The sequence below is a fragment of the Beta vulgaris genome, chromosome 2 (assembly GCF_026745355.1).
Source record: "Beta vulgaris subsp. vulgaris cultivar EL10 chromosome 2, EL10.2, whole genome shotgun sequence".
In the NCBI taxonomy this organism is placed as follows: domain Eukaryota; kingdom Viridiplantae; phylum Streptophyta; class Magnoliopsida; order Caryophyllales; family Amaranthaceae; genus Beta; species Beta vulgaris.
Window position 1 is genome coordinate 51,804,572 of NC_079203.1, and position 21,631 is coordinate 51,826,202.

At 36.6% G+C, this 21,631-nt stretch overlaps 2 protein-coding genes and 1 long non-coding RNA gene across 4 annotated transcripts; 2 read left to right on the plus strand and 1 right to left on the minus strand.

The window, feature by feature from the left end:
• Positions 1-350: 350 nt before the first annotated feature.
• Positions 351-9,785, minus strand: LOC104906750 (putative disease resistance protein RGA3). Of its 2 annotated transcripts, none has more exons than XM_048639454.2 (3): positions 8,928-9,785; positions 5,737-8,509; positions 351-610 (listed from the first exon to the last, which is right to left on the minus strand). In XM_048639454.2, exons 1-3 carry the CDS (start codon positions 9,643-9,645, stop codon positions 487-489), a joined length of 3,615 nt encoding a protein of 1,204 aa, XP_048495411.1. In that variant the 5' UTR covers positions 9,646-9,785; the 3' UTR covers positions 351-486. The 2 variants fall into 2 exon arrangements, with proteins under 2 accessions (XP_048495411.1, XP_048495410.1); XM_048639453.2 differs by having other exon boundaries at positions 8,919-9,784.
• A 4,280-nt stretch (positions 9,786-14,065) lies between these two features.
• On the plus strand, positions 14,066-16,205 carry LOC130590412 (uncharacterized). The gene is made up of 3 exons (XR_008968325.1): positions 14,066-14,412; positions 15,184-15,250; positions 15,960-16,205. It is a non-coding gene; the product is annotated as an uncharacterized LOC130590412 (long non-coding RNA).
• Positions 16,206-16,896: 691 nt separating this feature from the next.
• LOC104906759 (probable aquaporin NIP-type) lies at positions 16,897-20,019 on the plus strand. The gene is made up of 5 exons (XM_048639456.2): positions 16,897-17,690; positions 18,280-18,498; positions 18,612-18,809; positions 19,395-19,456; positions 19,547-20,019. The coding sequence occupies exons 1-5, from the start codon at positions 17,532-17,534 to the stop codon at positions 19,806-19,808; spliced, it is 900 nt and encodes a 299-aa protein (XP_048495413.1). The 5' UTR covers positions 16,897-17,531; the 3' UTR covers positions 19,809-20,019.
• The last annotated feature ends 1,612 nt before the right edge of the window (positions 20,020-21,631 follow it).

The following is a 21,631-nucleotide window of genomic DNA, read 5'->3' on the forward strand; positions in this document are numbered from 1 at the left end:
CATATGGATCAAAAAAAACTTTGATGTATTTTGTGGTCGTAAAAAGTTTAATGGATGACTAAAGACCGTCGTCCTAGATTTATCTAAGTATCGCACTAGATACACATACACTACGACCTCACCCAACCTATACCCCCATTTGCATAGGGCGACATTTCGTAAAACCCAAAATTTATGTTGATTTTTTAAGATATCATGATTCATGGGTGTTGAAATTTTAGTGGTTATTTGTTAGACGGTAGAACTATCAATTACTGTATAACTTATAAAGAAGTTGTAACGCCGATAAATTGAAATTTATGTTCTAGGATTTGCTAAATTTTGTTTGGTTATGGTAGGGGCTAGGAAGTAACCAAAATATAAATTTGGTGGGAAGTAGATATTACAGTTGCACCTCCGATGTTATTGCTGACCAAACTAAACAATTGTACATAATTTTTATAGAAAATATAAGGGCATTTATTTACTTGGATGATCAATGTAACCTTATGCCGACATTTCTTGGATAATGTTTGAGTTGATGCTAATGAGACGGATGTGGGAGATTTTGTGCCACTCAGGGTCATCCTTCTTTGCACATTTTTCTTGCAAAAGTGGGCAGGATTCTATGATGAGTTGAAAAGAAATTCAAAGCTCAAAAGCACAAGGTTTTCTCTCTGATAAACTTTCAGAGGCTTTTCTCTTTTCTCTTATAATTCTCTATCTGTGTTCTTGTTACACAAATGCCATAATAAAACGGCTATAAAGATTACAGCTATATATATACAAAGTATGAAGAGAATCCCTAGTGATTAGGTGTACAAAGAGACAACTTATCTTTCTAGGATCACTAAAAAACAAAAGTACAGAAGTGCAGGTTACAGCAGGTTGTTGCTCCCACTACATTACTGTTGAGCTGTGAAATAGTAAGAGTGAGGCAGAATCACATTCTTTACACCCCCCCTTCAAGGTGGAGCTGAGGTAAGGATGCCCAACTTGAGAGAGAGGTGATTATGTTGTTGCTCACCAAGAGCCTTAGTCATCAAGTCAGCTAACTGAAGAAATGATCTGATGTGAAGAGTATTGACAAAACCATCCAAGTAGTGGTCTCTGACATAATGACAATCTAGCTTTAGATGCTTAGTTCTCTCATGAAACACAGGGTTATGAGAGATGTAGATAGCAGCCTTGTTATCACAGTAGAGATTAATGGGCTTAGGAACTATGAATTGCAAATCTTCTAATATCCCATCAATCCAGACTAGTTCACTAGTAGTCTGAGACATACATCTGTATTCTGCTTCTGCAGATGATTTGGAGATGGTTTTTTGTTTCTTGGTCTTCCAAGATACAAGGTTCTTCCCAAGGAATACACAATATCCTGTGAGAGACCTTCCACTAAAGGCACAAGTGCCCCAATCAGCATCACAATAGGCAGAAAGAGAGACATCAGAATCATTCTGATAATATAGACCCCAATCAAGGGTCCCTGCAAGGTATCTAATGACATGGATGGCAGCTTGAAGGTGAGGTTTTCTAGGATAAGCCATGAATTGGCTGAGTTGCTGGACAGAATAGGATATATCAGGCCTTGTGAGATTAAGGTAGAGGAGCTTTCCAATTAAGCTTCTATAGAATTCAGGATCTGGTAAAGCTTCTCCTTCATCGATTGATAGTCTTAGACCTCTAGGAAAGGGAAATTTACAAGGCTTACATTCCTCCATACCTGCATTGCTAAGAATATCCAAGATGAACTTTCTCTGATTCAACATGGTCCCTTGTTTAGTTCTTGAAACTTCTATCCCAAGAAAGTATCTCATCTGCCCTAGATCTTTGCAAGTAAAAGCTGCATCAAGTTGTTGCTTTAAAAGGTTAATTCCATCATCATCATCACCACTGATTAGTAAATCATCTACATATACAAGTGCAATTACTTGTTTGCCTTCAACTTTCTTACTGAAGAGAGAGTAATCTCTCTTGCTTTGCACATATCCCTCTCTAACAAACAGCTTAGTGAGCTCTATGTTCCACTGTCTAGAGGCTTGTTTGAGACATAAGCTTCTTTTCAACTTACACACTTTACCACTATGCTCTGCTGTGTGCCCTGGTGGAGGATGCATATACACTTCTTCATCTAGATATCCATGCAAGAAGGCATTGTTGATATCTAGGTGATGAAGTTCCCAATTTTGAGAAGTAGCTAATGCAATGAGAGTCCTCACACTTGTGAACTTTGCAACTGGAGAGAAAGTGTGTTTATAGTCTTTGTCCTTGACTTGTCTGTCTCCTCTAGCTACCAGCCTTGCCTTGAATCTTTCTACTTCTCCATTTGGCCTTAGCTTGATTTTATATACCCATTTACAAGCTATAGCTCTCTTTCCTGTTGGTAAACTTGTTAATTCCCAAGTCCCATTTTCTTCTAATGCTTGCATTTCTTGCTTCATAGCATCTTGCCACTTTTCATTCTTTATTGCCTCCTTGTAATTCAGAGGTTCAGTGATTTTCAAGGCAGTGTTCAAAGAGCTTATGTACTCTTCAGGGTAATATTCAGACCTTTGCAGCCTTTTGAGCATCAAGGACACCCTCTCTGAGTGCAACTGAGGTCCCTGTGTATCGGGAGAGTAACAACATAATCTTTAAATCTTCCTGGTAGTGTTCTCTGCCTTGCAGGTCTTGTTCTCTCAGCAATTGTATGAGATTCTTGTTCCCATACTTGTTGATCAAGCACATCATTCTCTATCACTTCAGTTTGTATCAATTCTTCTCCTGCTTCTCTTGGATTTAAATCCAAGGCAATCTCTTCCATACCTTCACTAGGTTGATCTTCATCTCCTGCATTCATCAATCTGTTTTGCACAAATTCTTCATAATCTCTTTTGTCCTGATTAAGGACAAAAGGCAAAATGTTTTCATGAAAAATTACATCTCTACTAACAAAAATCTTGTTTTTGTTTAGGTCATATAATTTGTAACCCTTTTGGTGAGGAGGGTAACCTATCAGGATACATCTGATCCCTCTTTCAGCAAATTTGTCACTAGGCCTCCTACTAGGACTAGCATAACATAAGCTTCCTATTACCCTCAAATGCTCATACTTAGGTTCCCTTTTCATGAGTCTTTTATAAGGTGTTTCCCAGTTAAGAACTGAGCTAGGTAATAGGTTTATTAGGTATGTAGCTGTTAGTATGCATTCACCCATAAGTGATCAGGAAGATTGGCATGAATTTTGAGAGCTCTTCCTGTTTCTAGAAGGAATCTATGTTTTCTTTCCACTCTTCCATTTTGTTGTGGCCTTCCTACAACACTTCTCTGGTGGACAATCCCTTTTTCAGCTAGGATTTTCCCACATTCTTGTTGAAATATCTCAGTGCCATTATCAGACCTTATTGTTTTAACTTGACATTTGAAATGAGTTTCAACATGTGCAAGAAAACCAACCAAGATCCCTTTCACCTGTTCTTTATTTGACATTAGATGTGTCCATGTCACCCTAGAGTGATCATCCACAATGGTAAGAAAGTAAGTAGCACCTGTTACAGCTTTCACACTGTATGGGCCCCATAAGTCCACATGTATCATATCAAAAATATTTTCAGCAATAGAAGAGCTTGGAATAAAAGGAAGTTTGTGATGTTTAGATACAGAACAAGTGTCACAAAAATAGTTATTCAAATCCTTACAATCACAAAACTTCAAATGTTTCATCTTAGATAATGACACATGACCTAGCCTAGCATGAATTAACTTCAGGTTCTTGTCATTATCTTTCATTGTTTCTGCAGCCAATATTTTCCAGCCCTTTCATCACAATCATCCTTCTCAGCTTCCTTCTCTTTCACATCCAGCACATACAGGTCATGATGGTTCCTTCCATGAGCTATGATTTGCTCATTGGTAAGGTCCTGTACATAACATCCATTTTTATCAAAAATAAACTTCATCACTTTGTTATCTTGCAAGAGCTTGCTGACAGTAACAAATTGTGCCTAAAGTCACTCACAAATAAAACATTTTTCAACAAAATTTCATCAGATATTCTGATGGTTCCAAATTCCTTCACTTCTTTCACTGTTCCATCAGGCAAACCAACCCTAATGATGCCTTTCAAGGCTCTCATGTTGTCAAATATACATCTATTTCCAGATATGTGGTCACTAGCACCCGAATCAATTATCCAGGAATTTGAATCAAAACCATTTTTATGTGAAATAGCATTAGAGATGACAGTTTTACCTGCAAAATTGCTATAAGCAATTGCATTCTTTCCCAGTGCCTTCATGACCTCTTGAACAACAGCTGATATCATCTTTCCATCATCCTTCATCTCATTTTTTCTTCTTGAGAACAGCTAGCTTCAAAAGGAGTCCTACTTTCCCTTTCAGTTTTTCTTTCACCACATTTGCTGCTTGTCTTTGGTAGTTTCTTGGCTTTGCATTCTTGAATCTCTCTGGATAGCCATTCAATTTGAAACACTCGACCTTCAAGTGTCCCTTCATACCACAATAATCACATTTCTTTGCATCTTTCTCCATCTTCATCCTTTTATAATCCTTTCTTTGAAAGTCCTTCAATGGTCCTAGGTATTCCACCTGCCTGTTCACATTCAAGGCACTCATCTCATTCCAATGCTCATTTCACCAGTGATTTGCTTCTGTTTCTCAACTTGTAGAACCAATTTAAGCTTTGTTCACTGGTAAAAGAGGATCCATCCCCAACAAAGTTGCCTTCATTTGTTCATACCCCACATTAAGTCCCATAATGAACTTAATGATCTTGTTGTTCTCCTGTATCTCCAGCATTCTCTTCAGAAGGTTGCAACTGCATTTTGTCATTGTGCCACAGCTGCAATCAGGGATTTCTTCAAGCTGAGCAATTTGATCCCAAAGATCCTTAAGCTTGCAGTAATACTCTCCAACACTTAGGTTATGTTGTTGAAATTCCCATAATTCCTTTTTCAGATGAAAAAGTTGGGGGGCATTAGCCTGACCATATCTCTCTACAATTTCTTCCCATAGTTGTCTTGTAGAATGCATTGAAACCAAACTTCCTGCAATCTCTGGCTTCATTGTTGCTAACAGCCAAGACCTCACCATGTAGTCACACCTAACCCATTTCTGCATTTCATCTCCTGGCTCATTGGGTTTAGGATGTTTTCCTTCAAGAAAAGCAATCTTGTTCTTTGCTCCTAGAGCAATTTTAACACTCCTGCTCCAGTTTAGGAAGTTGTTTCCATCGAAAAGGATGCTTCCTAGAGCAGTGGCAGCACTCTCATTTATAGCAATGAAGAGTGGATCCTTATAAGGATTGTTTGAGTTAGTTTTCTCAGTTTTCTCAGTCATTATAACTGGAGGGAAAGGAAAAAGGGCTGATTTTGAAGGGAAAAAATAGAGCTTTGAAATCTCTAGGATTGAAGTTTTCACACCTGAAGCTCTGATACCATGAAAAGAAATTCAAAGCTCAAAAGCACAAGGTTTTCTCTCTGATAAACTTTCAGAGGCTTTTCTCTTTTCTCTTATAATTCTCTATCTGTGTTCTTGTTACACAAATGCCATAATAAAACGGCTATAAAGATTACAGCTATATATATCAAAGTATGAAGAGAATCCCTAGTGATTAGGTGTACAAAGAGACAACTTATCTTTCTAGGATCACTAAAAAACAAAAGTACAGAAGTGCAGGTTACAGCAGGTTGTTGCTCCCACTACATTACTGTTGAGCTGTGAAATAGTAAGAGTGAGGCAGAATCACATTCTTTACATGAGTGCTGTCAATCTGGTCATCTGTAACATGACATTTTGTGAAGGTAAATGCATCAAATTCTCACACCACTTTATTTCCAACTTCTGCAGCGACGAGAGGCTCCCAATCCATTCTGGTAGTTGCTTTGTGCAGTCATCTTTGATGATTCTCAACAGTTTCAGTGCTGGGAATACAAGTTGGGAGGACATTACTGAGCTCGAGGACTCGATTTCTAAGGACTCCAACCCTCCAATGGATAATGAGTTGAGGAGAGGAAGGGCTTGAAGCCCTATTAATATTGGCAGACACTTCAGTTTTCTGCATCCATTGATCTCTACCTCCTCAATATGATTCAGCTGACTCAAATCTGGCATACCTTGTATATTATGACAGTCGCGTATGCACAATCTCTTTAAAGAGTGGCAATCCCCCATAGTGGCTGGGATCTGTTTCAGTTCTGGACACTCGATTACAGACAAGTGAAGTAGGGAAGTAAGTTGGGTTCCAAGTCCATCAGGTAATGATTGTAGATCAGGACAACAACGTATCGTTAACTCCTCAAGATTCATGCAATTGATCAGCTCATCAGGTATCCCATATAGTTCTGGTGCCTCATTGATATTGAGTGAGGTAAGTGCATTGCTACTTCCATTTATAACATTGTACAATGCTAGGCCTTTGAGACTCTTGTTAACCCATAAATGCCTGAGAGAAGGGAAGTTGGTAGGAGTCTGGACCAGTTTGTGACATTGTTCAATCTTTAAGATTTCAAGCAAGGGAAATGCAACTGTGGGTGGTGCAGTTACTGTTCCAGACTCGCAACTTAGTGGTGGCGCCCATTCTGTTAGGTTCTCAAAGCTAGAAACAGTAAGTTTCTTTAAGGCTGGAAATACAGTTGGAGTTCGCTCCTTAACATCATTACTAGAATGATAAAATTCATCCCCTATATTTGTGACAGACCACATAGAATACATAGACAGATCCCGAAGGCATGGTAGTTTCCCCAGCGCGGGAAGTTGTTGGCAACTTGTGCAATATAGTAATTCAATATGCACCAGATGGAAGAATGGTCTTAGAGTGGCATCACTAAAAGTCATCATCCAAGAAGGAAACTTTGGACCATCATACCCTGTTATCATGAGCAACTTTAGATTTGGGGGAGGGCATAAAGCATCTAGCACATCTAGGTGATTGCTAGTCCTTCCCCAGCCCCAACTTAGTTGCATCTCTGAAATGCCGGCTTTTTTGCAAATTCCAGCTTTCTCGACGTCTTCTTTGCTCTTCACATGTTCAAGTCCAGAGACAGATAAGAGGCCCTTAATGTCACTCAAAGCTCCCAATTCACCAATTTCCCATCCGTGGCCTTCATTCAGCTCAAGCATTGGTAGCGTCTGGAGTGCTTTTAATCGTGAGATCCCTCTAGGCAGGCACCATGAATGGGAGGTAAGATGTAGGTGTCTTAAGTTGACTAACCTATACAATCTTTGAGGTAATTTCTTGAACTTGTAACTGAAAAGTCTGAAAGTTTGCAGATGGTGAAGGCTTGTGATTGAGTCGGGCAGCATAACTATTGGATTATGTGATAGGTCGATGTACCTTAAATGAGTGAGCTCCCCAATTGCAGTAGGCACTTCCTTTAGACCCGTTGCAGCTAATTTTAGGACACGTAAATTTTTGGCATGCACCAAAAGATTTGCAGGTAAGCTAATAATAGAATGTAGTGTCCGCAACCGTGCCATTTTCTCTGCTGAAGATTCTGAGGTTATGACATCATCACCTTCAGAATATATGGCTAGATGCCGACAGCCATAAGGATTACCGACCTTGTCTACCCCCTTCCAAATTAACCAATCATGTCTAGATATGTAAAGAGCCATATCATGCACTAAATAATGAATACGATATTCTGTGACATCACAATCAGAAGAATGTCGTGTCTCTGCTTGTAAGAGTGAATTGCTCAATAATATATCAACATATGTTCCTCCTAGCTCCTCAGGCGTCAAGTTGCTTCCTTCTGATTGACAATGAAGGAAACCTTGAGCATTCCAGAGATTGATTAAATCTTCTCGATCAACGAGGCATTCTTTTGGATAAATAGCAAAGTAAGCAAAACATTGCTTTAAAGAGGGAGAAGACAAATTGTTGTAACTCAACATTAATGAAGGTAGGATATCATTGTTCTCTTGGGGAAGATTCCACATTCTGCTCTTTTCAATAGTTTTCCACTCACATGGATCTTCCTTCATTCGTAATAAGCCTCCTATCACATTTATTGCTAATGGCAATCCCTTGCATTTCTTCACAATCTTTCTCCCTATATCCTCAAGCCCTGGATTGTATGTTGCTATGCCTCCTTTTAGGAAAGCTTTCTGCACAAAGAACGCCCAACTTTCTTCATCAGATAGCCCTGTTAGCTGGTGCAGATATCGGCTTTCTGCTGTTTTTGCAACGTCTGTGTTGCGAGTTGTAACTAAAACCATGCTTCCTGTGGAGCCTCCAATTCTTCGTAAAGAGTTCTTAATAGAACTCCATTTGTTTTGATATTGATCCCATACATCATCAAGCACCAGCAGATAACGTTTCCCCCTTACAAGTTGGTGAACCCTTTCGATGATATCCTCTGTATTTGACAGTTCACATTTCCTTCCTGTAAGCTTTTCAAATATCACAGATAGAACCCTCTTCACAGTAAAGTTATCAGATATACATATCCAAAATCTTTCTGTAAAATGTTTGATAATTGCCTCATTTTCATACAACTGTCTCGCCAATGTTGTTTTTCCAAGACCTGTTTATACAAGGTATAATGTCATATACTGCCCACTTATTTTATATACTGCTTTCAAGAATTTAAATTAGCACTCTAGATAATAAAACTTGTCTGACAGTATGTTACTTGGAGCTCTTTAATTAAACTCAAGTACCCGTGTCATATCGTTGACACTCCAACATGGGTATCATGGATATTTCCAAACTCCGTCATGGACCAAAATCAAGGAAATTTTTTTATGAAGTAGTTGAGTTGGACAAGAACTCAAGTCCGAGTAACAAAGGCCAGAGAGAAACTGTGATTTTGTTTGTCTATCATTTTCATGAAAGAGTCAGAAAGCTAGAGTATAAAATGCTGATGAAAGAGTTATAATAGCATGGAAGGAAACTAAAGACAGACACAAGTTTAATAAGATGTATGAGTGTACCTCCCATACCAACGATGGCAATGGTGGAGACCTCCTCGTCGTTGTTAGGATCACAAAGAAAATCTGCAAGATCCTCCTGATCACGTTGCCTCCCTACAAATTCAAGGCTATGTGCAACAGCTAATTCTCGAACTTCATCCAAGTAGCTGTTAATTCTACTTTCCATGGCTCCTCTTACATCAGCTGCTGCCACTTCTGCTGGCTTAATACCAAGCTTTTCAGCATCCTTAAACAATTCATCAAAGGACCTAAGAATGTTGTTGATCTTGTTAGAAATCTTAAGGCGAAAGGCCAAAGGATTGGAACTAGAGAGAGTCAACAAGTTACTGCATCTCTTCTTAAATGATCGCTTCTTCGACCTTATGACAGCTAGTAGCTTCTTCTCTGGTTGACAACCATTACTGTTGAATATGATCTTGTTCTTTAACTCCCATGAACTTGATCTCTTACGAAGAATTGCATACGCGTAATCATCCATTACATCATCTGCAAGGTAAGCTAAATCCATGACTTTTCTAAGCCAAACATTAACAATTTGGCTATCAACTAGTACATGTCTTTGGTTCAACCTCTCAATGTCTTGCAGAAGAGCTTGGATGTAGTTGAATTCTTCTCTAAGTTTTTCAAGCTTGTCTTTGATTCCCCATGCTATCTTTGCTTGTTCTAAGGGACGTGTAATCACCAGCTTTGTTATTGCCTTTGCTGCCTCAACATAAAGGACTTCCATTATTTTAGTTAGTAGTTACAGTTTCTTGCTCTAAAGTGCATTTGTTGGTGGTGATTTGCATGATTGAAGTAGCTTCAGTGAAGTAAGGTACAGCTTGGAAGTTGGGAGGAAAGGAGAGTGGGCCATTGGCGGCTAAAGCACTTTGAAAAATTCTACTTCATTACAATGAAATTTACATTATTGTTCCTTTTGAATAAATTATTTCACATTATTATGCCTTCCAAAAAAAATTATTCACATTATTGTTGACTTGTCGGTCCAAAATTCAAACTAGTGTTACAATGGTTTTATTATATTCAGTTCAGCCTAAAAGAACAGGGTTCAAGAATACCAACTTCACTAAAGTCATCATACTCAATTTTCTTTTTCTCGGGTGCCAGGCTTCAGCTTAAAGATGATTGATGATAATAGTACTGGCATCATACTTGTTTATCTTTTTAGGGTTTTTTTTATAATAGGAGTGCTTCTGGCGAGTGGTGATTGGTAGGGACGGGCATGGATCGAGTTTAGGTCGGGTCTAGTCAGACACTGGACTCAAACCCTAAATGTTTTGGCAGACCTTGACCCAAATCTTAAGGGTCTAGGAAAATTGGGCCTAGACTCTTAGGATCCATAGGGTTTAGGGTGCAAGCTTATTTTTCTATTTTTGCCAAATTTTCAATATCAATAATGTTTCTTGACAAAAAATAATTATCTAGAAAAAAGATTCATAAATAAGAAAAACATAAACTAGAATAATAAATAATAATTGTTGAATTCCTTGATTGGTGCTGAAATTTGGCAACTTCATCTGCTGCCAATCTGCCATGGTCCATGGAATATTAGTAAGGTGACTAAGGTCAAAGGTGACTATTGTGACTTTGTGAGTGCTCTGCAAGACTGCAACGTAGACCAATGTAAAATGGGACTATTTGTCCTTGCGCTTATCTAATGATTTAAGGCAGTTAGAGAAATGTAATATGGGCTGGGATCATTGTCTGTATCAATATCATCGCCTCAGATGATTAGTGTATTCTTTTCTAAATTTATGAAAACAAACTACAAAATTATCAAAAAAAAAAAAAAAACTACAAAAACAATTTATACTATTTAGGACAATGCAAATAATGTCTTGAAAGACTAATATCCAAAAAGAGGGAAAAATGAAGATAAAAAATATGTTGAATGGTTGTTTAGGAAATTAGATATACTTTTCAAAAATAAAAAGGTAAAACAAATTAGATGATTTAGAGTCTAAGGGTCGGATTTGGTTAGGATCCATGTCTAAAATATTAAGACAGAGACTCGAATTCTAAATATTTCACTTGGACATGGACCTGGAGTACATGTAAAGAACATGATAATAGTATATGAAGTTTATTTTTTAAAATAATTTTGGCACAACAATATAAAGTATATGTTAGTAGTTTATATAAAACATAAGTAGCAAGAGATAACCTAATGGAATTTTAAAACTTAATATCTTTTAAAGAAGTAGTCATTTTAATTTATGAAAATTTCATTTTTGTAGTTCACCTTAATTATAAATCAATAAATTAAATAAATAATCCTAGGAAATGAGTGAGGGGGGGATCATGTACATTGTATAGGTTTCAAAACTAGTTTAACACCAAAGAAAAGCTACTTTAAATGTATTATTGTTGTTACAAATACACCCTGAGATAAAATCTCTATTTCAGGTGAACGTTAGAGGATTTTTTTTTATTATTATTATTAGGAAAGATAATTGGTGCGAAGATCAATTCCTGTTAGGCTAGTAGCATACAGGATACACCAGCTCACATGCTAGGTATATATAAGGCTAAACAACTCAAAAGTAAATTTCCCAATATATTGTTGGGATGAGGATTTGAACCCTGGGCAATATCCTGGAATTTGGGATGGTATTTTACTAAGCTACTACCTCTTTCTCAACACTATAGGACTTTGGTGTCGATCCAAAAATGTCTAAAATACCCTAAATACCCTATGATTAATATTTGAATTCTTAAAGAAAATGACTATTTTTTTATTCGGTAATTAACTGGTCCAAGCAGGCTCAACCTTCATGAGTTAGAGGGTAAGAAGGGGATCTCAATCCATAAGGAAACTTCTAGAGACTGAAAATCGAGAATTTATACCAAGAAGCATAAATCCACACAAAAACCCCAAACATGGGGTTGATGAGAATCAAACTCCCGACCATGAGGTTGGGAGGTGGGAGCTCCAACTATTAGGCTCCCACATGATTCTCTTAAAAAAAATGTCATTGTTTTTGTAACACCCCCCTGGGGACCACGAGCCCGCTAGTAGATATTGTCCTCTTTGGGCCCTAGCCCGCAAGGTTTTTCTTTGGAGTGGGAACGACCCACCCAAAAGGCCTCTACTAGGTTGAGGTATCCACCTCTATATAAAGAAGGCTTTGTTCTCCTCAACTTCCGATGTGGGATGGCTTTCAGACCATGCGTTCGAGGAATCGTCTTCGAGAGGAGTTTCAGAATCTTGATGTGGAGATAGTGCAATTGGGAGCTCAACTTAACTCTCTTATGATTCAGTCCACTTTGTATGATGAGATCAAGAAAGCTCAAGTACATGATCAATTCTTAAAGGACAAGCAAGCTAATGAGCCTGTCAATTTCAAGTGGTTGAGGATGGTAGCGTGAGATTCAAGGGGAGATGGTGTGTTCCTAATGTTCCTGAGTTGAAGGAAAAGATCTTAGAAGAAGCTCATTCAGCACATATTCAGTTCATCCTGGAGGGGATAAGATGTACAAGGATCTTAAGCAGACTTTTTGGTGGCCCATATGAAGACGGATGTTGCTAAGTATGTCTCGAGATGCTTGACTTGTCAGAAGGTCAAGAGTGAGCACAAGAGGCCTCAGGGGATGATTACCTTTAGAGGTTCCTACATGGAAATGGGACTCGATCTCAATGGATTTCGTTTGTGGACTTCCGAGGACACCAAAGGGGAATAATATGATTTGGGTTATTGTGGATCGTCTTACCAAGTCTGCTCATTTCGTTCCCATGAAGGATACTTGGAAGCATGAACGATTGGCTACTGCTTACAGAGAGCACGTGATTAGACTTCATGGTGTTCCGAGTGATATTGTTTCGGACAGAGATCGCAGATTCTTGTCTAACTTTTGGCAGAAGCTTCAAGAAGCTTTGGGGACTAAGTTGAAGATGAGTACAACTTTTCATCCTGCTACAGATGGTCAGACGGAGCGCACTATTCAAACATTGGAAGATATGTTGAACTTGGCCTTAGAGTTTCAGGGATCTTGGGAGGATAAGCTTGATTTGATTGAGTTCTCATATAATAACAGTATCATTCTACCATTCAGATGGCACCATTTGAAGCTTTGTATGGTAGGCGTTGTCGTACTCCTTTGTGTTGGAGTGATATTGGTGAGTCGGTTGTGATTGGTCCAGAGATGATTCAGGAGACTTTGAGCAGGTCAAGCTCATCCAGCAGAAAATGAAGGCGGCGCAAGATAGACAGAAGAGCTATGGTGATAAGCATCGTCGCCATGAGGAGTTTCAGGTGGGAGAGAAGGTGTTGCTTAGGGTCTCTCCTATGAAAGGAGTTATGAGATTTGGGAAGAAGGGCAAGTTGAGCCCTAAGTTCATTGGTCCGTATGAGATTCTGGAGAGAATAGGAGAGGTGGCTTATAGATTGGCATTGCCGCCAGGCGTTGATCGTGCGCATAACGTGTTCCATATTTCTCAGTTGCGGCGATACATTAGTGACCCTTCGCATGTGCTACACCAGAGCTCTCCAGTTAGATGATAACATGACTTATGAGGAGTTTCCAGTTCAGATTCTAGATCACAAATTCGTGAAGACTCGCAAAGGTGAGACAAAGATGTGAAGGTGTGTGGTCAAACCACAACTCGGAGGAGTCTACTTGGGAAGCTGAGGATGCGATGCGTCTTAAGTATCCCCATCTCTTCACCCAGGTAAATTTTTAGTTACGAGGACGTAACTCCCTTTTTAAGGGGGTAGAATTCATACTAATTCATGCATATTATTATTGATGGTTTCTATATTAGTAAGTGTGAGTTTGGTCATTTGAGTTTATCTATTAATATGTGAAATGCTAGTTGAGGTTTTATACGTCAAGTGATAGTAGTTGACTGAAGTATATAGTTGACTAAAGTATAGAGTCAATGTGTTATCTTAATGTAAAGGAGTATAGGCTTGTTCTTTGGGTAATATTTTAAGTTTCGAGGCGAATATCTTAAGTTTCGGGGCGAAACTTATTTTAAGGGGGGTAGATTGTAACACCCCGTATTTTTATACCCGTTTAGTAATTATCTGTATTAAATCATTTGCTGAAAATAATTTCATATTTCTTTTATTAAAAATGTATTTTTTTTTTACTAACTTTGACTTTACCTTTGAAGTGGTTAAAAAAAAAAAAACTGATTCCTAGATTCCTAGGTTAAAACCTAGCTAACCTTATTATAAAAAAATAGAGTAAGAGAAGAAAAAAAAAAAGAAAAAAAAAATTAAAACCTTGAAAACCTTGGAGCAGCAGTACTCCACGTTATTCTTTTTTTCAACAAAAGACTTACACTAAATTGCAAAAAGATTATCAACCATCACAGACATCAATCGCCACTCATCCGGGTTTAATAGTTCTTGTTTTTCTTGGTGGTTTCTCAAAGGAGAAACTTTTGGGTTATTTGGACTTGCGGTTTCGGGTCGAGAAACGGGTCAATAGGTCGAGATTGTTGGGTCCTTTATAGTGTAATTTCACCTCAGTACTTCCCTTTAATCAAGTAAGTTATAATTTTCAAGTTATAATTTCGTATTTGATTGATTATATGAATTTGGGGTTTTTGTAAATTAGGGTTCATAACAAAATCGAATTGGGGATAATTCCTACTATGCGAAATTTGTATAATTGGCTTGTGTTTCATGTTTAATTCAACTTAGTTAATGTATTTTCGAGTTGGATTTGTGAAATTATTGTTTCTAAAGTTTACTCTAAAATTATTGTTATATGTGGATTGTTTGTTCTGTTTTGCACGCAACTACTGTTTTGGCTATTTTTCTCAAAGATTCTGTCGTTTTTAGACCTTGGTTACTTCATGAAAGTTGTAGAGCTTGAAGAATTAATGAATTTAGGCTCAAGAATCGTGTGATTTGGAGTTGTATACTAGGAGTTATGCTTTGTGCAAGTTCTGGGTATTAGCTGTTTTGGTGGTATGGTGGTGGCGCTGTTATGTTATGGTGGTTGTTGTGTTGGTATTGTTATGTGGTATTAATAATGGTGTTGTTATGTGGTATTAATAATGGTGTTGAATTTGTATATGTGTTGTGGTGGTTAGTGATTGTCAGATTACCTTCCTAGTATTCTAATTTTTATTGAGTTCGAGTTTCTAGTTAGTTGTTGTTGTAGCCGGAATGGATGAGGTATAGTTGTGTATAATAACGGCGTCGAGGTGTGGGTACATTTTAACTAAGCTATGCCATTAATAATTAGATTATGTGAAATATAGTCAAGTAAAGTATAGTCAAGTGACTTATACTATGTTATTATATTGTAGATTGCGGGTTCGTAGAGGAACCTTTTTGACTTGAGATTGAGGTACATTAACTGTGGTTGCTGATAAGGTAAGATTTCTTACTGTGCTTGTACAGATGAGTTGAGAAACTGTTTTATAATGTTTGGAAATTTATTTTGACAATGAGATTGTTTTATGAAGTTTATACGTTGAGATTTAAATGGTTTTTCGATATTTATATTGAAAGAGTTTATGAGATTATTCATGAGATTTATATTAAAAGGAGGAAGTTCCTCAATGTTACCAAGTTGAGATTTTGAAAGGAGGAAGTTCCTCACCCTTACGAGGGTTTATAGAGTTTTATTGTGGGGTTGCCGGTAAGCGGTATTCTCCGAGTTTGGGAGTATGTTGAGTTAACAGTGTCTCAACAATATATTTTAGTAGTTGGGTGTATGTTGATCAATACACTTGCCATTAGTCTTCCTTCTTGGTACGTTATCAAGTTAGGGGTATGCATACTAGGGACTTTGGTGTTTACCTTGTCTAGTGAGCCTAGCTAGCTCATTGGATTTTTATATACTTCCTACTCACAGATTACGAAAGGTTATATTTGAAAGTTTTACAGAACAGTTTAGAAAGAAAGAAAGTTCGTATTTGAGGTTATTAGAAAGTTAATTTTATATATATAATCTGTACTCCTTTTAAATGAATTTGTAAGATATTCCTATATATCTTACCTGCACATTGAATAGTTTTGTTTTATTTCAGTATTAAATCTTGCTCAGCCTTTGGCTGATATTACAGTGTTTAATGTGCAGGGACTTGAAGATAGTTAGCTCCAGTTGGGTTAAAGAGTGCGTTGGATCCTTTTGATTTAATAGGACTTTTAAAAAGACTTCCGCTGTTATTCATTTATAAGATTTATGTTCTGGTTTGTAATAATTAATTTACATTCTATTTAGTTGGTCTGTAATAATTAGTTAAAACTTATTGTTTATTGTTTTAGTTAGAACCATTAGCCTTGCGGTTATTATTAATAATTATCGCGGCGTATCACCTTTGGATTTCCGAGTTTATTTATATTAAGTTGATTTTAGAAGTACCGGAAATTCAGGGTTGTTACAGTTGGTATCAGAGCCAGGGCCCGATTCGATGTCCTGTCGTGCCTTCGAGGACGCAGACACCCTTTAAGGGGGTGGGGAAAAAGGGAGTAAAAGCCATCCCACATCGGAAGTTGAGGAGAACAAAGCCTTCTTTATATAGAGGTGGATACCTCAACCTAGTAGAGGCCTTTTGGGTGGGCCGTTCCCACTCCAAAGAAAAACCTTGCGGGCTAGGGCCCAAAGAAGACAATATCTACTAGCGGGCTCGTGGTCCCCAGAGGGGTGTTACAGTTTTAGACTTTCAGTGATGAAATAAATCTTTAGAGCTGTTTTTAGTAATTTCAACTAGTTATTAGGTCCGGGCTATTCCCCGGGTAAGAAAAAAATTTCATTTATTAATATTGTACTTTAAAGTAATAACACTAAATGTCATTTGGTCTAGTGGCTAAGACTTTAGTATATAACCTTGAGGTCATGAGATCAAACCTTGTGCTATGCAATTTCTAGTTTTTTTTTTATTGTATGTGGATTACTTGGAGTAAAATGCTTTAGGGAGAGCGTCACATGGCACCGTTCCACGTTTAGGAACGCCTTTTAATATATTAGTATAGATTTTTGTCAATCACACTCGTGTGCATATAATACAACTAGTTGTAAATGTCTTATCACTCCCAACTTCTGATCAATTATTTGTTTTGAGATTTTTTCAAAAAAAAATGTCTGACACCCTCATACTGTCATACATACAAAGAAGTTCTTATTTATATTTTTACAACGATGAAAAACAAAGTTATGCAATAACATTTGACGTTTTGTGCCATTGCAATTTTACTAATATGATTTGGTCAAACTCCAACGCAAGATGCTTAAATGGGTAAAACACATCCACAAACATGTCAAATGTCATAAACTCAAACACCTAAAAAATAAGTATAAAATAAGTATGCCCAGTTGAGTACAATATGATATATACAATGAATATACAGACCGTTCAAAAAATTTAATACAACTCGGCTATGCAGTCCAAAACAGCAATATAATTCTGGTTTTTGGCTAATAAACTCGCAAAACCAGTGGTTTTCATTACACTGTTTTCTTCTACATATCACCACCATTTACATAATCAAGATAACCATATTATATAATCATATTATTGGTTTTAAAGTTGATTTGGTAAAATGGTGCTAGTATAAATAACGTCGAGAAATTCATGAGAATTTTCATTACCTAAATACATACATCTCTCTTTAGTATCATCTCTTCTTTTGACTTAACAAAAATCATAACATGTCATCAAAGGTTAGCCATGTGGACGATGTCGAGCTCTCAAAAATGGAGGAAGGTTCGGTCCATGGCAAAAGCAATCAACCAACCACCATCAATGTGCCCACTAATGCATCTTCTAGTTCAGATTTCTCAGTCATACTTGCAACTATATTGCAAAAGGTTAGTCCCCTTAAAATTTGCCACCAATAATGCTACGTGAAAGCTATTTTTTTGCTCAATTGCTTATTTGAAGGGCTCCAAAAGGAGCATATTCGCATTATGAAAAGTTTCATATAAGCGGAAAATAGTCTGAACACACTGTATGGAGTGTTTAGTAGATACGTTGAATGTATTATGATATTTCTATGCTATTTCTGTGCTCATTTGCTTCTTTTATTTAGAAAATATTAAATCGAAAAATTGGGAGAATGAGGAACTCCAAATAAGAAAAAAATAATATTTGATGTAGAAAGTAGAAAGGGGATTTTCTGCCCCACAACTATGCACAAGAAAATATTGTGCATAATTTATGAAATGAATTTAGAGAGTTTTGATATGTAAATTGTAAACTACTGTGTGCGAATCAAGTAAGTTGGAAAAAACGAAATGAATTAACTGAACTGAAGTCAACTGAATTGTGGTTTGAACCAGAACTGAACTGGTTAACTGAATTGACAATACTAGTCATGTGTTTGCCACTTAGTTTTATGGACATGTACCAAAAAATTGGAACTAATAGTTCTCTGGTTTTTTTAATGTTGTCATGCAGTTGTTAGCAGAGTTCATCGGAACATACTTGATAGTTTTCACAGGATGTGCTGCAATTATAGTGGAGAAAACCAAAGGCGAAATAACTTACCCAGGAATATGTGTTACTTGGGGCTTAATCATCATGATTGTAGTCTACACATTGGAGCATGTTTCTTGCCATTTTAATCCATCAGTCACCATAACTTATGCCCTTCTAAGAGGATTTCCTTGGAAACAGGTTTATTATATATAATCCTATTATTAAATCTTTCAAAGTTGAGACATTTGATTTGCTTAATTAATTACTGATGATGTGCATTGTTTGTTACGTTGTTTTCTTTCTTATTATAGGTTCCTTTCTATATTGGTGCTCAAATAATGGGATCAATATTTGCTAGTGGCACTTTATATCTTTTGCTTGATGTACCTCCCAAGGCTTATTTTGGGAATCTTCCATCTGGGTCTGATGCTCAAGCTGTGGTCATGGAAATCATTATTTCTTTCATCCTCATGTTTGTCATTTTTGGCACTGCCTTCGACGAAAGAGCGGTTAGTTCCAAATCCTTACTCGTCTTCTAGCTTCATTGGGATGGCGACACAGCCCACATGTAGTGATGAATACAAAATGAACATATTTAGTGACGTCAAAATAAAATAATGATAGGTCAAAATAATAAGTTATTTTAAGTTAAAAACTGCAAAAGTGATCCAGTAACTCCAAGTCTCCAAGCATAAATTCATGCATAATTTAGTGTCTAACTAGTTATTAGGCCCGGGCTATGCCCCGGGTAAGAAAATTTTCATTTATTAATATTGTACTTTGATATAATAGCACTAAATACTACTTGGTTTAGTGGTTAAAACTTTAGTGCATGAACTTTGATCACGGGATCAAAACCTATACTATGCAATTTCTAATTTTTTTTATTGTACATGGATTACATGATCTAAAACTCCCTAGGGAGAGCGTCACGTGGCACCGTTCCTGGTTTACGCACGCCTTTTAATATATTAGTATAGATTTCCAATTTGACCCACTTCTTGATCTCGAATTAGTGCATCCATAATATGAGTTATATATGACAATATTGCAAAATTTTGTTGACACCAATTTTTTTTGAAAATATGATGCAGCACAACCAATTTGCTGGGGTTGCTATTGGAATGACAGTACTCATGAATGCCTTGATCGCTGGGTAAGTTTCTATTAAATTCCTAAAGAGTATGTTTTTTCCTCTAATGTTATGTCTAAATGGCTTTTACTAAGAAAATTACCTAAATTGCAGGACAATTTCAGGAGCATCAATGAATCCTGCAAGAAGTATTGGTCCAGCGATAATCATGCATGTTTACAAAGGGCTTTGGATTTACATTGTTGGCCCAACAATTGGGTGCATACTCGGTGGAATTACCTATATTTCTATGAGATATATGGACCAAGTTCCATCTAAGGTCACAAGTTGGAGTAACTCCTTTGAGAAGAAGTTTGTCAATTGGTTCAGTATTTTGAAGGGTAAATTTTTTGATGCATTCCACAAAGTTCATTAGACCAAGCATAGTAATTAGCCTTTGAACTTGTACAATAATTGTAAACATCATTCTCCACTCTTTTTACATTTGTTAGATCCAATGTATATATCATTCTTCCCATTTGGGTTGTCTAACAACCAAAAAATTAATTTGGGTGGCTAGTAAAACACTTTGTACTACTTGAGTAGTATAGCAAGACTTTTGTGAGTTAGAACTAGTAATCTTTCTATTATTAATTGGTGTATTAACGAATATATATATATATATATATATATATATATTATATATATAATATAATATATTATATATATATATATATCAAGGTACAATCTCTCTAACTTCTGCAATATTTGAATTCTGAATCATAAACCATTAACATATACTCCCTCTCTTTCAAAAAAAAAAAAACCATATACTCCCTCCGTCCCAAAATATAGTTCCCATTTCATTTTGCACAGTCTCCAAGACGTACCTTTGACCTACGATATCTTCTATTTCTTATTAGTAAAAAATATGAAAAGTTGATATTACGAATTTACACATTGAGACGAATCTAACAAGACCCCTCATAAATATGTTTTTTTGTATACATTAGTAAGAATATTTGGTCAAAGTTTTTAAAATTTGACTCCCAAAATAAAAATGGGAACTATATTTTGGGACAAAGGGAGTAGCAAATTTTCAAGAAAACTTGGTAGAAGTATAAATTACTATATTGGTTTGTACATATATTTTTAGCTATATGTGAGAAATAAATGTGCACTTAGTTATTTGCTCCCAACAATGTGTATGGAGTGAGCGCCATCGCCATGTAGTAAACTAGTAATTTGAGGAGCATCCCTCCCTCCTCTACTAGCAATTAGGCTATGTTTAGTTCACCTGAAATTTTCTGATCTGAACTTATCTGATCTGATCTGAACTTATTTTTTCTGATCTGATCTGATCTGATCTGAACTGATCTGATTACAAGATCTTATCTTTTAGATTTTTCTCATTTATATAAGAAAAAATATAGTCATGTGGGGTCTTGTTTGATTCGTCTCAATGAGTACTTTATTAATATTCAATTATTATAATTTTTACTAATATGTAATGAAAGATATAATGATTTTTAAATATAAGCATGATCTGAACTGATCTGGTCTGAACTTATTTTTTCTGATCTGATCTGAACTGATCTGATTAGATCTGAAATAAGCAAAAATAAGGTGAACTGAACATAGCCTTACTCCCTCCGTCCCATAATATAATGTCTACTTCATTTTTAGTGGGTCAAACTTTAAAATCTTTGACCGAATATTCTCATTTGTATATATAAGAAAAAACATATTCATGTGGGATCTTGTTAGATTTGTCTCAATGTGTAGTTTCATAATATCAAATTTTTATATTTTTTATTAATACAAAATTGAAGATATTAAAAGGTCAAAGTTACGTCTTGGAGACCGTGTAAAAAAAAACAAGCACGATATTATGGGACGGAGGCAGTAATAGAAGTCCAAGAAGTAGGAAGCACATGCTCGTTACTGGAAGACTCACACGGGCTTAAGACAGAGCGACACAACCTCCCCTATTATAATTCTCCCTCCGATTTTCATTAGTTTACCCGTTTAATTTCTTTTGCGAAGATGAGAATAAGGTATGTTCTCCCCAACTTATTTTCAGTTCAGTTCAGCTTTGGACAATACTTTTACTCTCACATATCACTATTCAGTTCAGTATAGTTCAGTTCAGTTGTTTTATGCCGAAGAGAACGGGCTCTAAGTTTAGTGGCATGAGAGAGTAGTTAGGTGAAGGCCGAAGGGTAGATGCGAGAGTGGAAGGGGTATTATTGTAATTGG